The 15,474-nt window shown below is 38.0% G+C and overlaps 1 protein-coding gene across 1 annotated transcript in view; it reads left to right on the top strand.

Moving 5' to 3' along the window:
- The window catches only part of RAPGEF3 (Rap guanine nucleotide exchange factor 3), a 466,244-nt gene that overhangs the window by 246,084 nt on the left and 204,686 nt on the right, over positions 1-15,474 (top strand). The window contains exons 10-13 of the mRNA XM_044083866.1: positions 6,689-6,804; positions 7,874-7,962; positions 9,210-9,288; positions 14,788-14,938. Of these exons, the coding sequence (XP_043939801.1) occupies positions 6,689-6,804; positions 7,874-7,962; positions 9,210-9,288; positions 14,788-14,938 (435 nt within the window). The remainder of the gene's footprint in view (positions 1-6,688; positions 6,805-7,873; positions 7,963-9,209; positions 9,289-14,787; positions 14,939-15,474) is intronic.

Genomic DNA, 15,474 nt, shown 5'->3' with positions numbered 1-15,474 from the left:
TACATTTTGTGGTCCAGTTTTGACAAGATCATTACTGTACCAGTAGTGTAAATCACCCTGCCCCACCTGCAACATAACATTTTGAATTTCTACTCGTTTGGCTAGAATCCCTGATGCAGTCGGCACAGCAGCTATGCCAAATACGTGCATCAAATCTCTCCCTAATAAGTTTACAGGGCAAATTTTGGAAATAATGACTCGAAATCTGATAGCTTGGTTAGTTTCAGGGTCCGTGAACCATAAGGGTTTAGATAGTGGTTCTTTATAAATGCGGCCATTGGCTGCCTTGACTAATACATAGTCATCAGAAGTTACATCAGATGGCACTGCAGAGGTTTTTAGCAGGGTCCTGGAGGCCCCTGAATCACACAAAAATTCTACATCCTTTCCTTCTACTTGAAGTGTGATAATCGGTTGTGCCTCTAGCTGCATAGTTACAGCCAGCGCTGTTAAATTAACAACCTGATATTCGCCTTCATCTGAAAAATCAGTCATTTCATTCTTCCATCCTGCACATTCTCCCTTACCCTCTTCGTTTATGTCCTTAAAAGCTTCCTTTTCACTCTGCCTTATTGAGTCTGGCCCATCAGCCTTTTTGTCCGGGTCTGATTCACCTTCACCACCATCATATAGTCATGCTGACTCATGATTCGGGGTGGTTTTAGTTCTTTCAGAAGACCGGCAATCCCTGGCAAAATGTCCCTTTCTACCACATTTGAAACATTCTCCTCTTTTCTGTCTGCCTTCATAGTCTTTGGAATGTCCCACATTCCCTCTTCCTCTGCCCCTGCCTTTGCCCCTTCCTCTACCCCTGTTAGTTGGACCTTGCAATAGCATAAGTGTCCTATCTTCACTCACGGTAAAGGTTTGAGCTTGTTTCTTTTTCCTTTCTTTTAAATATTTCTCTGCATGTCTTGCATACTCCAGTAAGGGTTGCAGACGTGCCGTCCTATGATCTATCATATGTTTGTGAATGAAGTTACTGATTGCAGTCCTACATTCTTTTAAAAAGGCATTTTTTAACTGTTGTTCATAAGGTGAATCCTTTTCTTGATTGGGTGGTTTGTCTATTCCACTGTGGTTATCAAAACACTGGGTAAGTCTGTGCAAGTAGTTATCTACTTTTTCATCGTCTTCTTGCACACATCTATTGATACAGGTCCAGTCTGCCCTAGGCTTCCATTTTTCCATAATACGGTCTAGTAAATCCTTAACCTGCTTGTGGTAGGAGTCTGAATTGTAGGCAAGTGGTCTATCATTTTCCCTGGTTATGGGGTCCCAGTCCCCACAGACCAGGTGCCAGTCTGGACCCAAAATTTGTCGAACTACTTGCTCCAGCTCTACGGCATTTAGCTTGTAACTTTCTATTATGCCTGCGATATTTTTACAAAACTTGGTCATGTCTAATTTTGGGTGTGGTATGCCCTCCACAGCTTTTCGGATGTCTTTCCGTGTCCAAGGTCGGTAAACTAAAATAGTGGGACCTTGACCGGGTGTTCCTGCCTGTGGATTTGCTACTTCTATAAGGGGATATGAGTCTGTAGATACTATATTTAATTCATCTTCTTGCATTTCAGCTTCCTTACGCGTCCATTCTGATTTATCTATATTACGGTTTCGGAGTTCCAGGGTTTCACCTACTTGTTTTGTCAGTACTACAGGGGGTACAGTTTTATCCTGATTCTCTGTGTCATTTTCCTGATACTTGGGTGGACTAACCATGTCTTTTCTAACTTCGGGATACAAGGGCGGGGCTGTCGGTCTACGACAGGCAACAGATGTCTTGTCATCCTCTTTTCGGACAAAAAATGCATTTTTTGCACTCGAGCCACCATCTCCCTTATTTGAAAGTTGTTCCCTATGTCTCTTATTAGCTTCTTCTAACCATTTCTGTGCTTGAGGAAATCCTACCCTTTTTTGTTTCTTAACCTTACCTCCTGTGTCCCTGCGCAGGTCTCTCACTAGATTTTGACATTCTGATTTATTTAAGGTACCACTAAACCCATAGTCTTTCTTCCATTTTTTTATATATTTCAAGTTTTTTGGATGTAATTTAAACATATATTCCTCATTCTCAGTCCTTTTATTTAAGCAGCCCTTCCTAACACAACAACTGCTTTCTGTTCCCATTTTTCTTATTTAAAAGAAAAACTGTTTCCTTTTCCTGAGATCTCTACCGGTCTTTTGTAAAATTTTAAACAAAAGAAATTCCTTTATGACTAGTCCCTTTTAAATAAAAAAACTTTTACAAAAAAAGCTTACCTTACTGCGGATCTTCCGCCTCGTTAAATCACCGTCCACGGATCGAATCACAGAGTGATTGGCCTCTACTTACGACTCCTTCGTCGGAGGTCTTTCCATTCAAGGGAGCCGAGATTCGTTCTCCCTTCCTGTACAGGTTTTTCAGTCCCTCTTATGCGATTCGTACCGTGAAGAGGTGGCCCCACGTTCTTGGGCGCCAGAAATGTCAAAAGATTTTTAATACTCTTAACATATACTGGAAGAATCACGCAGCAAAAAAGGTAGGCCAAAAAGAGTTTATTTAACATGCATGGAGATCTGCCACAAAAAGTTCTTGGTTGTCAGCAGTCTAATTTCTACACACTTTACATGGGTTTTTATACCCTCTTTCGTGCATACTCAGCAGCTGGTTACTAGACAAGGAATTTCAGTCAAGGCTATAAATTCACTCAGTGGAGCCTTAGATGGTAAAAAAGTCAGACACAAGATAAGTTGGTGCCTACATCAAGGTAACATCTATGCACTCCTCCTTGGTCAGAGGTCAGTCCCAAGATAGGCCTGTGCCTGGACCAAAGTAGCATCTGTGCATTCCTTTCTGGTCAGCAAATTCCTTACAAGAAAAACAACTCATTTTAGCTTATTTCTTTGCACGCAATGCAGTTTCACATTTTAACCCTTCCTATACAGGATACAAAGATGTTGAACACAAAGATTCTTACTACATACATGCAATGAGACAAAGGTTGCAGGATTTTACATTCAGAGCAATAAGAATCAATTGTCCAGAAATAGGCATCAGTGATTACTGGATAGTGAGTTGAGAGGGAAATTGAATGATCAGAAGGTGATGGATTAAGTTTGTGTAAGGTAAATAGAAAAGGAGAGGAAGTAGTGAAGTTTGCATCAGGAGTTTAGTAGGCTCTATGGGGAAATTTATTTCTATTTATGTAGAGTGGAAGCACGAGCATTTGTGTCTGGAAGATAGAAATGAGAAAAGTTGTGTCTTGAAAGATTCGGGGTCGGGTATCGTCCTAAGTGAGGGAGGAAGAGAGTTCCATTTTTTGCCTACAATGACAGAGAGAAGGAGTTGGCCTGCAGGGCGTTTGGGTTTATGAATAGAGATTAAATTTTGATGTCAGGGATCTGGTTGGGATGTAAGGGGGAAGGATGTTTGTTAGTGCTGGGCACTTGTTTGGAAAGAATATTAATTTGTGAGCAGTGGTAAGTTGGAGGTAGTCGAGGTAGTTAGGGAGTTCCAGCCAGTTCAGTGATTGTAGGGTGAGGCAGTGGTGAGTACAGGTTTTGGATTTGGTTGCAAATTTGGAGATTTTATTATAGCAAGTTTCAAGTTTAGAGGTGATGGAAGAAGACAGGTTAGTTAGAAGGGGGGGCTCCATATAGTAAGGAAGGAAGGAGATAGGTAGTTGCTAAAGTATGCCTGGAGGAGTTGGAGAGAAAGCAGTTATTCCTGTAGAGCATACCATGTTTTTGGTGGGTTTTCTTGATGTTTTGTTGTACGTGGATATCAAATTTAAGGTATTCATCTATGGTGATACCAAGGAGTTTAGCAGAAGGAATCACTTCTATGGCAGTGTTGCTTTGGCTAATGTCTTTGAAAGCATTTTTGTCAAAGGAGTAGGCCCTGATGTGTGGGAAGAGAAGTATTTTAGATTTATTAGAGTTGAGAGAGAAATGGTTGCAGTGCATCCAGTTCTCGGTAGTGGAAAAAGCTATTTGAGTTTTTGACAGTAGTTCTGGCAGGTTGGCAGCAGAGCAAACTAAGGTGGAGTCATCAGCGTATTGGATAACTGTTGTGTCAGGGATGACAGTGTGAAGGTTGTTTATGAAGAAGTTGAAGAGTGTGGGTCCAAGGATGGGTCCCTGGGGAATACCAGTGGGTGTGGGCAGGAAGGAGGAGGTAGAGTTATTCCATCTGACAGCTTGTGATCTGTCAGATAGGTAGCTGGAGAACCAGGAGAGGGTTTCAGGGGAGAGATGAAGGTTAGAGAGATGGCAGAGAAGGTGTTTGTGGGAGATAGTGTCGAAGGCTTTAGAAAGATCAAGTAGTGTTGAGGATACTAGTAAACCAGAGTCTCTGGCCCGATTTACTGTTTCTAAGAAGGATAGTAAGGCAGTAATGGTGCTGTGGCCAGGGCGGAAACCATGCTGGGTAGGAGTTATGAGGTTATTTTGGGTTAAGAAAGGCATAAGTTGGTGGTGGACACATTTTTCAGGAATTTTTGATATAGGCGAAAGAAGGGCGATTGGGCGGAAGTTGGAGATATTAGTGTTTTTGCCTCCTTTATGAAGAGGAAGGATGAAGGCAGCACACCAGAGTTTGGGTACGTAAGATTCTTTTAAAGATCTATTGATTAGGATGCTGATAGGGATGGCAATACCTTCAGCAGCAGCTTTGAGGAAGGAGGAGGGTATGTTGTCAGGGGCATTTGAGCAAGGCTTTAGTTTAGTGAGAAGTATTTTTATAAAAGTAGTTGGAACAGGTTTGAGATGGAAATTAGGAGGGGAGTTAAGAGGGTAGGAGGGAGCAGAGGAATGAGAGTAGGAAGGATTGTTGTCTGGGAAAGATTAAGATTAGCTATAGAGTCAGTAAAAAATGTTTTAGAGAGAGAGCTGAGTTCTGAGTCAGTTATGCTAGGGTCTGGGCAGGGATTATTCCTGGATCCTGGGTGGAGTAGGGAATTAATAGATTTCCAGAATTGTTTTGGGTTAACGTTATTGTTAGACTGAAGTTTATTATAATAGTTTTTTTTTATCAGAGATGATTAGTTTTTTTGCTTGGTTGCGAAGTTGGGTGTATTGAAGCAGGGTGGAAGGCATCTTATTTTTCTGGTAGAGCTTCCAGTATTTGTCCCTGCTATTCATGATTTGTTTAGTTTCTTTGGAAAGCCATGGAGCAGAATTAGTTTTGACTCATTTGTTTCTTGGTGGGGCTTGGGAGTTGAGAATTTTTAGGAAAATGGAGTTAAAATGTTCTACTGCATTGTCAAGGGGAAGAGTATTTAGGATTTGCCAGTTAATGTGTTTGAGTGTTGGAAAATTTTGTTCCTGAGGGCAACTCCTCTCTTTGGACCATACATCCACTTAGGGAGCTCTATCACCAAATGCTCTCCCACTTCTCATCCCTCCTGACCACTCCGCCCATCACCTGAGCCACTAATCGAATCCTGGTTGACTGGATCATAGTCAGAGCTTTATCCCTTTGACACTGCAGTGGCTCATGTTTTTTCTCCATCCTTAGTTCCTTTCTGGTCTGTTGCTTGTCTGTGTATTTGGAAATCTCACCATTGTCATTGTCATTTCATGGCTGGCAGAAATCCCTGATTATCTTTCTCGTCTGCCGATATAATTTGTAATCATAGCTCCCAGGTATTTTAAGGAATTATCATCTACTTTCTGAAGCAATTCTGAGGTTGTCCTTGCAATGGGCAAATGAGTATTAATCATAACATTGCTCTTGTATTATTAGAATTAGGTTTATTAGGCTATAGGTTCCTCATTTTAGAGTCATTATTCCATAATCTATGGTAACAAATTCCGTGGCACAATTTCTATCACTTTTATGAAATGTGCCATCCTATCATTTATATCCTTTGTTAATGGAAAGTATTTTGCTATAAAATCTTTTGAATTTTTACACCTTGCCCTCTTCTACTCTGTCGGAGATCAACTAGAAATGGTACATGCATGGGTCCACTTTTAAATGCCGAAATCTTGAGTTTTAAAAAAGCAAACCCAAAGCACAGAGATTTCAGTATCTCGACATTTAAAAATGAAAAAAAAAAACACAAATGAACTAAAATAAAGTGTTTCCAGGGGGAAAAGCTCCCCTCCACCCCCCCTACTTAAATGTATCAACTCCGAAATTGCGCTACAGTGAAGAGAATGGTAAGTGCAATAGGAGGATTACCGTTCTCTTCACTGTAGCGCGATCTTGGAGTTGGTATATTTAAGTAGGGGGATGTGGGGGGTGCAGGAGGGCTTGCCCCCCTGCAAACACTTTATTTTGGGTCTCTGCCCCCCCACATTTAAATATCGAGATACCGAAATCTTAATGTTTTGGGTTTGTTTTTTTAAAACTCGAGATTTCGGCATTTAAAAGTGGACCCACATGCACATATGCCATGACATGCCCTACTGTGAGTAGGGAGGCTGTACTTCCCAATGTGTACATGATGCAGTGATCTGTAATACTCTTTCTCAACATATAACCATGTTTAAGACGGTATCTAGTGATCTGATAAGAGTAATGGGTAAAAGTCCTTTGCGTCATCCAATTTTGAAGTAACAAGAGACATTTGACACCAAACTGTTTAACTGATAAGACAATCATATGACATGTAGCCTTTAAACATGCAAGTTGTCAACATCATGTGTCCTCATTGCTACGGTGTGGCATCCATGCTCCTGTTAATGTTTCTTTTTGCAGGATGTTGAAGCTAACACAGTACGTTTGGAAGAACATGGAAAAGTTGTGCTTGTGCTTGAAAAAAGTCCGTCAGGTGGAGGAATCATTGAGGAAGAAGCTCCAGCTAAAAGTTCCATGTATGTTTTAAAATATTGTTTTATTTCTTTTACAATTGGACCTTTGTGAATAGAGACAGATTGCATTATGGTTTTATGATATTGAGATTATAGATGGGTTGGTTTGTGTTAAATGTGTACTTTTTCCTGGAATAGTCCATTTAGCTGTGCATTTGCAGACTAAAACCTTTCAGTTTGTAAGATGGTGACATACTGTTATGGGACCTGCAGCTGGAATGTCTGAGCCATCCACATATGATGATGTCAAAAATTATATAACTGCTACATAGCTGTAGGTGAACAGAATCATATGAGAAGCAAAACTGCTGTAGTAAAATGAAAAGGAGAGAAAAATTTTGTATGAAACATCTAGGAAAACTGTATTCTAAATTATATCCTGCATTTATATTTTGCTATGTTTCAAAATGTGAGCATCTTTTTCATAATTGCCATAGGACTTCTCTTATAATATCTCATAACTGTAATGGCTGGAATACTCATGCTCAGTTCTTTAATCTTGAAAGCCACTGTTACCAAATGGCAGAACTTGAAAAAAAATTTTGTAGGGGGCTTGTTCCCCTGCACTTGAGGCCAAACCTTCCATACTTCTCTAAACTTATACATACACTTTCCATGATTGCACAACACTGGAGGAGGGAGAATACCCCCAAAACACTGCTTACCAGTTTTGTGCACTCACTTTTTTCACTCTTAAAAGAGCAAGGAAGCAAGTTTTGCTATCTCTCATGGCATGGGCATGTGGGTAAGCCCACCATATTCACAGTTAGTGCCTCCATTTCAGTTCCTGGAGCTTGTGTGCAGGAGCCCTTCACAAACCTGCAAAAATACATCTATACTTAAATGTGTAATTGTTGTGTAATTTACTAAACTAATGGTAGAACTGTAAAATAGTGGTAGATAATACTGAGAGTAATGCCCAAATTAATTAAGAATAGAAATGGAAAGGTGAAAGCACATAGTATCATTTACCTTAAAGGGCAAGGCTTTCTCTGAATCAGCAATGCAAAGCAACTCACCCAGTGATAATCTCTATTGTTATCCACTAACTTTTTCTGCAATTTGCCTGCAGGTACACAGTGATGGCAGGAACTCCAGAGAAAATTCTAGAACACCTTTTGGAGACAATGAGACTGATCTCCAGTACAAATGATCACACAGGTATTATTGCTATATTGTATGAGAGCGTAGGCGATAACAGTGTCCTGGACATAAGAACATCCTTTTAAATTATTTGTAGAGACCATGTCTCACAGGGCTGAAACTAAATCTCTTGACTATATGCCCACTGCATTACTATATCTTTGTGTATTTAGAGTTGCTCTTATTTATTTGCAGTTGATATCTAAGATGGTCCAACTGGGCTAATATTCCTTTTTCAATAGAGTCCCAATGACAAAAGCTCAAAGGCAAAATATTAGCAATGGAGATACATAGATTTAGAAAATATGATTAAAATAAAAATTTAAATTGATTTTAAGTAAAGATGTTAACATGGTAATACAATGTTACATAAGCTTACAGCAATATATATATATATATATATATATATATATATATATATATATATATATATATATAATGTATGTAAGTTGGAGTAGAAACAGAAGGATGATGAAATTACTGTGAAAAGAAAAAAGAAGGGGATAGAGAAGGAAAGGAGAGAAACATTTACAAGTATACTGCATGATTGTGTTGTTTAGAAGTGGTTAATGTATTGCATTTTGTGTAACTCAGGGGCAGACTCATGATGATGCAGGAATATTTTTAATTTTTGCTGAAACAGTATTATCCTTGGTTCTCCCCTTAATTCAGAGGGAATTGACTTCCAAAGTTTGGCAACACAAAATGATAAAAGATAATCATCAGCTTTGTTATTGGATTTAAAAGTAATTGATTGATTTAGATACCAAGATCAAATTTTTCTAGCTGTAAGTTAACAGATTGATGGGCATTGTCTGCAGATTTGAAGCAAATTTAGTGAGTCTGTTATAGGCTGTCTCTTGGTGCTTGTAAAATAATTTTGGCTTACCCCCCCTTGGATGATAACTGTGCATGTACTCCATTTTAGGATACAGTGAACATGGATGGGAATTGTGTACTAATCCCCCACTTTCCACACAGACATCCACACAGATGCACATGTACAATACAAAATATTTGGCATTGGGTCTCAGAACTATAAATTCAAAATCAAAAAGCAATGCACCATCTTAGAAAAGGCAAAATAGCACATTGTGAAAGGGCCCATCACATGTTGCAAACCTGTTCTGAATTAATCACAATGGCAATGGTTGCTTTTTTTGCTAGGGTTCAATAGTTTGTTGACAATCTGGGTTAGTACAGACTTTTTCAATATTCTTGTATTTTATATTTGAGCTTAAATAATGTGTTATTTTCTTTTACAGATACATTTGTTAGTGACTTCCTTTTGACACATAGTGTCTTCATGCCAACACCAATGTTTTGCCAAGCTTTACTGCATCAATATCCTTTCATGCTTATGTGGATGCGGAGGGGAACTAATGTATGTTTTTAATAAGCATTGACTTTATGATAGACGTATTTTAAGCATATTGTTATGGTAGAAACCAGAAGACTGAAACTTTAAACACTTACAATATCTTGAAAATTTAAAATCTGAGAAACACACTTCTGAAAAATGCAATCTATTACATTGCAATATCCTGAAAATGTTAAAACTGAGAAAACACAATTCTGAAAAATTTAATCAGTTCAGTACAATATCATAAAAATGCCAAATTTGTGAAACACAGTTCTGAAAAATTCAGTCTTTATACTTTACTCCTCTGGTGGGAGCTGTGGCCCCAAAACCCATTGGTTACTTATCATTTCGAGACCACATGAACCTACTGACCTGTCTATTAACTGGCTCCGTCTAAAAGAAATGATGGCACTAATTTCTATGACTGTGCAGTGTTGCAATTGCAAGAACCAACTAGCAAAGTTGTGGATAGTGCTGGAATTGGCAAAAATGTGATGTTAATTCTCTAATACTGCTCAGTTCAGTGTAGTTTTCTTTAGGTGTATTCATTTTAAAGCATTTGAGTGATACAATGACTTATGCTGTGTGATTCTTTGCTGAACCCAGTCATATGTGTACATGTGCATGTATGTGTGTGTGTGTGTGTGTGTGTGTGTGTCTATATCTATCTATCTATAGATCATAGATCTATAGACAGTTGTAAATGTATATAGATCTATAGATAGAGATCTATTTATAGATAGATATACAAACACATAATATGTATACATAACACACACACACACACACACACACACACACACACACACACACACACAGATAGTGTTATGTGATAAGGTATGAAGAAGTGGATGGATGCAGTTCAGATATTACTTCTTGCCCATACATAGGGGTGTTATGCCACAAACTTTAAAGATGAGTACTTTACAATCCCTGGGCATGTGGTAATCTCTGTAACATGCACAAAATGGGCATCTGTATTTCTTTTTACAGTTTGAAATGTACATTTAGTAGTATGTGCATAATAATTACATGTTTGTAGTGCATTTTAATGTAAAATTATGCTCCTGTCATTTTAACTAAGTGATTGCTGTGCTGGTTTATTACACTTTAATTTTGCAGATTGTTGATATGAAATTCTTAGACTACTTATTTAAAGGACTACTCTATCAATTTGCTGTTTTCAATTGCACAGTGCTCTAAGGAAACAAATATCAGCACTACACTATACCTCAACAGTACCACATCATGTACTATTAGCTTTCTGAGACAGTAAGCATTTTGTGATTTCCTAAAGTCATCATAGAATCATTCATTTTCTGTCTAGTATGAATCTGAGTTGCACGGAGGTCATCAGAATGACATTAGATTTAGGAATAATATAACAATTGCTGCAAGAAGTCATGTATCCTTTTGAACTAAACAGCAGATGGACCTCAGCAGTTGGGCATCCATGGCACTATGCATGACTGTCATGTGCCTTGACAGTTAGGGAACAGATTAGCTGTAAAGCAGCATTCACAATTCATATTTCTGTGGTTTTGGTGCCCAAGGAGAGAGAGCGAGACTGCACCAAGAAGTGTTCAAGTGGCAGGCTAACAAAGACAGAAAGAATGCAAGAAAAATGCTGCTTAATGTTGGTGATTATTACTGTTGCTTCTTTGTTTCTTTCTGGTTTTATCTGGAAAAGAAGATGCATTAAATGTACTTGGTTATTTTTGTAACACAAGTAAGCCACTGGAAGGCCACCGGTGGCTCGTGGATTACAGTCACCTTCCCTTTCTTCTTCCAATTCTGCATTCATTTCAGGCTTCTTTATTTATGTATTAATTATTTATTTATTTATTTGCAGTTGGTTAACCAGGATAGTCCATTGGGCCAATAAGAACCCATTTTCAATGGAGTCCTGGGGAGAAAAGCTCTAAAACAAAGGTTACAAAAAGATTACAGCAGTTTACAATTTCAGTCAATTGTAGGTTCAAGACAAACCTTCAAAACAACGGTTACAAAAAGATTACTGCAGTTTACAATTTCAGTAATTTGTGGGTTCAATACAAAACGAAGATTAAGTAGTTACAATGCAATTTTTAGGTTTCATTTTGTAGAAAACCAAGATTTATGCAGGTGCAATAAAAATTTTTAGGTTAAATTTTGTATAAAAATGCATTGAAGTGAAATAGTAGGATTTGAGAATTATAAGAGGTTACTTACAGTTGGCTTATTATTTGGTGTCTGGTAATATATGTTAATACATTTGTTGGGCTACACACTGCCACTTTATATGTCAGGTTATTCCTGGGCTTCATTATCATCTCTATAAAAAGTTATCTGGAGTCCTGTTTGGTTTTTCCACTTTCCAGGTGTAATGTATGGCTTCCTTCCCCTTCTAGTTTCTATCTTAATTCAAGCGCATGCAACTCTGTGTAATATCCTGAGTCAATACCACATTTCTCATCCTTCTTTTTCTGCTCACTTGCATTCACATCCAGCGGCCTGTCATCTTCCTTTAGCTTCAGACTCCACAAATTTTATATTACTTTTGCAAACATTATCCTTAAAAATAAAAGTGTAGTTTGTAGAACATCTCCAGTATAATAAGAAAGAGCAAAAAAATCAGACCAAAAGCATTGCAGAAGAATATTTTAATATGAAAATCTCTTGCTTTCATTATTTGTGCCAAAGAATGGATATTTGGTTTAAAGATGACGAAGAAAGTTGTTCCTGATCAGGAATAGTCATATGCCAAAAAACCCATGCTGAGACAGAAAGCTGTAACATTTGAGGGCAAGCTACAGAATTTAGGAAGAAAACAAGTTACTGTACCTTCAACTGTAAAGACTAAAATACTGATCCTGGGTTTCCTCTGTAAAGAGACATTTGCATCTAATCTGTTTACCCAATTAAAATTCAATACTGTTACTAATAATAATGATAATAGAGTGTTAACTAGCAAAAAGGGGTTGCATGTGTGGACTTGGGTTTATTCCCTAGTAGCTAGCAATTGCATATATACTTTTGACACTCTCTGTTACAGTCAGTGAATCCAGTATATCTTTAAGTAGTGTTGTACTTTACTTGGATGACAGCACATTGCTTTTGTAAAATGCTTTATATAAACATATGTATATAAACAAAAATGATTTGTAAAGATGATAATAGTAATAGTGTAATCAAAATGTCTAAGGCTGAAAGAAAACAAAGCATTAACACATGACAAGATTTTGTGGCATAGATTTAAACAGATATTTCCATCAGCCAATTATTCATTATAGTTACCACAAAAATGAAATGAGCAGAGAGGTGCAGTAGTGATTCTTTATTTAAAAAAACTTCTCTATTTCACATTATAGTACCACTCGGGGTAGAACTGTATGCAGCAAAAGAGATTTTTAAATGGGCCCCCATTCTGAGAGATTTTATGAACAAAAGTGCAAGAGTGGAAATTATAATATTTATGACAAATAAGAGTAACACATTTCAGGAAAGCTAAATGCCCAGTAATTATAGTATTAAAGTTCTCTGAATATAATGCATAGAAAGGAATTAAGAATGAGATCTGTTAACAGGGTCTATATCAGAACACCGAAAGTTCATTCTTTTGAATGTTCTTACATCGACCCCTAATCAGCGAACATTGACAAAATCAAACATTCAGAACAGCAAATTTTTTCCTAGGGAAAACATTTGCTGTTCCAAAACACGTACACACAACACAAGCACACCAAACAAACAGCAATCCATACACCCAAAACCTTACAGCTAACCCTACACTAAACTGTACAAACATCACTAACTATCCACTTACCTTAACCCAAACCCCAACCCTAAGGTCCGTCACTATCGCACACTCACCTCACCCGCGCCCTAACCCTAACTCACCTAACCCGCCCTAACCCTCACGTCCACACAATCACACACATACCTCCCTCGCGCCCTAACACTAATTCACCTAACCCACGCCCAATCGCACACTTACCTGAACCCGACCCGTAACTTTCCACCACAGTGCTGAAAGTAGGGAAACGACAGAAACGGACAACCAAATTCTTTCCTTAGGAAAAAATTTGGTTATCTGTCGTTTCGCTATTTTCAGCATTTGCTGACTAGGAGTCGATGTAAGAACATTTGAAAGAATGAACTTTCGGTGTTCTGATATAGACCTCTGTTAACAACCTAAACTGTTCCTCTTACCTATTTTCTAGATTTCCATGTGTTACATAGGTATAAACAAAGACTTTTCCCCTGCATTCACTTAATTAATCTTGTATTAAATACTGATTAGATGCCTTTTCTTTTGAAATAATCTTTGTGTAAAGGGGTTAAGCTGGTACTAGTAAAAGAGATGATTCTTATAAGGTGGTCTTTGTGGCTGCGATGAAGATGATGATGCTGTTGATGTATGGGATCAAGAAAACTAGCAGTCCAGTTTAAATAAGACCTTATAGATAGTTGGTAATTATGTACTATGCATCCATATTTAGTGAGTCTTGCTTTTTGGTTTAATTGCATTGTAAAATTGTGTGCCATTGTACTGAAACCTGTTTCAGTATTCAGTGGCAATTTATGTATTTCCTACGATGCCTTCATAAAGGGAAATTTGCTGATATCTCAGCTAATGCATTTCTTATGCGACAAAGCTAATACTGCAGGGAACGGCAGTTGTGCCAACAATTATGAAGTTGTACCACAACCCAGTAACTTTTGAAGGATGTAGCAGATGTTCAAGTACAGAAAGGATGAATATAGTGTACAGTGAAAGAGAGAGAGTAATTAAGAGTCTACTGTTTCAGAATTTAATACTGGAAATGTACCAGGCGATGAGATTTGGAGGAGCCCTTGCAGACTTTTCAGAAGAATAGCCTGTTGTAGTAGGGATTTAAGTAGTTTAGGGACACAGAGCAATGAGTGATGGCACTAGGATTTGCAACATACATCTGTACATGGAGAAAGGTGTTGGGCCGGGATTTACGAAGGGAATGGCAACATCTGTTTCACACGCCACATCAGAGGAATGACCACATGGCCTATCAAAAGCTTATCATTTCATAGGTAAAAAGGTAAAACACCAGTTCCCTGTGTACATTCAGCACTATGATACCAGTGTGTGCAGTGAATGGATTTATTGGCTGAAGATCAGCTCTAGATATCTCATCTTGTATTCCACGTCTGTATGATTATTTCTCAAAGTCATGATCAGTGTGAACTAAGTCCAAAATGTTTATGCCTACTGTATTTCTTTTGACACTTCATTTTTAAAGGGTATATACTCAAAAGGCTTAGTATTTAGAGAAGCCATATGGAGAGTGAAAAGCGATCTCATAAAACAAAGTTGTCACTTTTGCCTGCATTGATAGAGACTTCTTACCTTGCATATTGTTTTTCATACTTTAGCTCTGCTTTTCATCTTTTTTATAGCAAAGAAAACATGTTATATTTTTAAGTATTCATTTCTGATGGGAGTTTCTCCTTAACATGACCACTTTTCAAAATGAACCCACCGAAGGCTCTGACCAAGAGAGAGCATCCTATTCCTTGAGGAAGAGACAGAAAATCATGCATTTGGTCAGTCAGTGGGTAGAACTGTATGGACAGCTATTGAGAGAAGATCCTACAACAATGAAATTCCTGGAGGTACTCTCTTTTTCAGAGTGGTTGCAAATCTAATACCCTTAGAAATTTCTTGATGCGCCATCTACCATTTAGACTTAAACACACTATGCATTTTTAATGTTCCAGGAAAGCAATCCAGGTCATTATCACCACAGGTGGGCATAGTCAACCAATACCCTTTTTGTTTTATAGACACAGTGTATCAAATCATTCTTCCTTCTCAGAACAACAACCAAGCAACACCTACCTTCTTTGCATGACACACATCTGCATTTTCCCAAAGACAGTATGCAACTCTTCCTCATCTACTGATGTTGGTCAAACAGGAAACTGTTAAAAAGGCATTAACTATATCCTGTTTTCAAATACTTTAATTATAAAATGCTGTCTGAGCTGATTCTGCTTTTCTGAAGACAACTTAACCTGACCTGTTCAGTTAAATGCAACCTTGTTTACATTTTGTTGTGGTATCCTTTCAGTGACTAGAGGATGCAGTGAGTTGATCTTTGACAAATTAATTTCTCTTCAGTCAAGTAATTTCTTCGCAGTCAGGAAGC

The sequence above is a fragment of the Protopterus annectens genome, chromosome 9.part0 (genome assembly GCF_019279795.1).
Source record: "Protopterus annectens isolate FY-2018-M chromosome 9.part0, PAN1.0, whole genome shotgun sequence".
Classification (NCBI taxonomy): Eukaryota; Metazoa; Chordata; order Ceratodontiformes; family Protopteridae; genus Protopterus; species Protopterus annectens.
The sequence above is the reverse complement of the archived record's forward strand: the minus strand, read 5'-3'. Positions and strand labels throughout refer to the sequence as shown.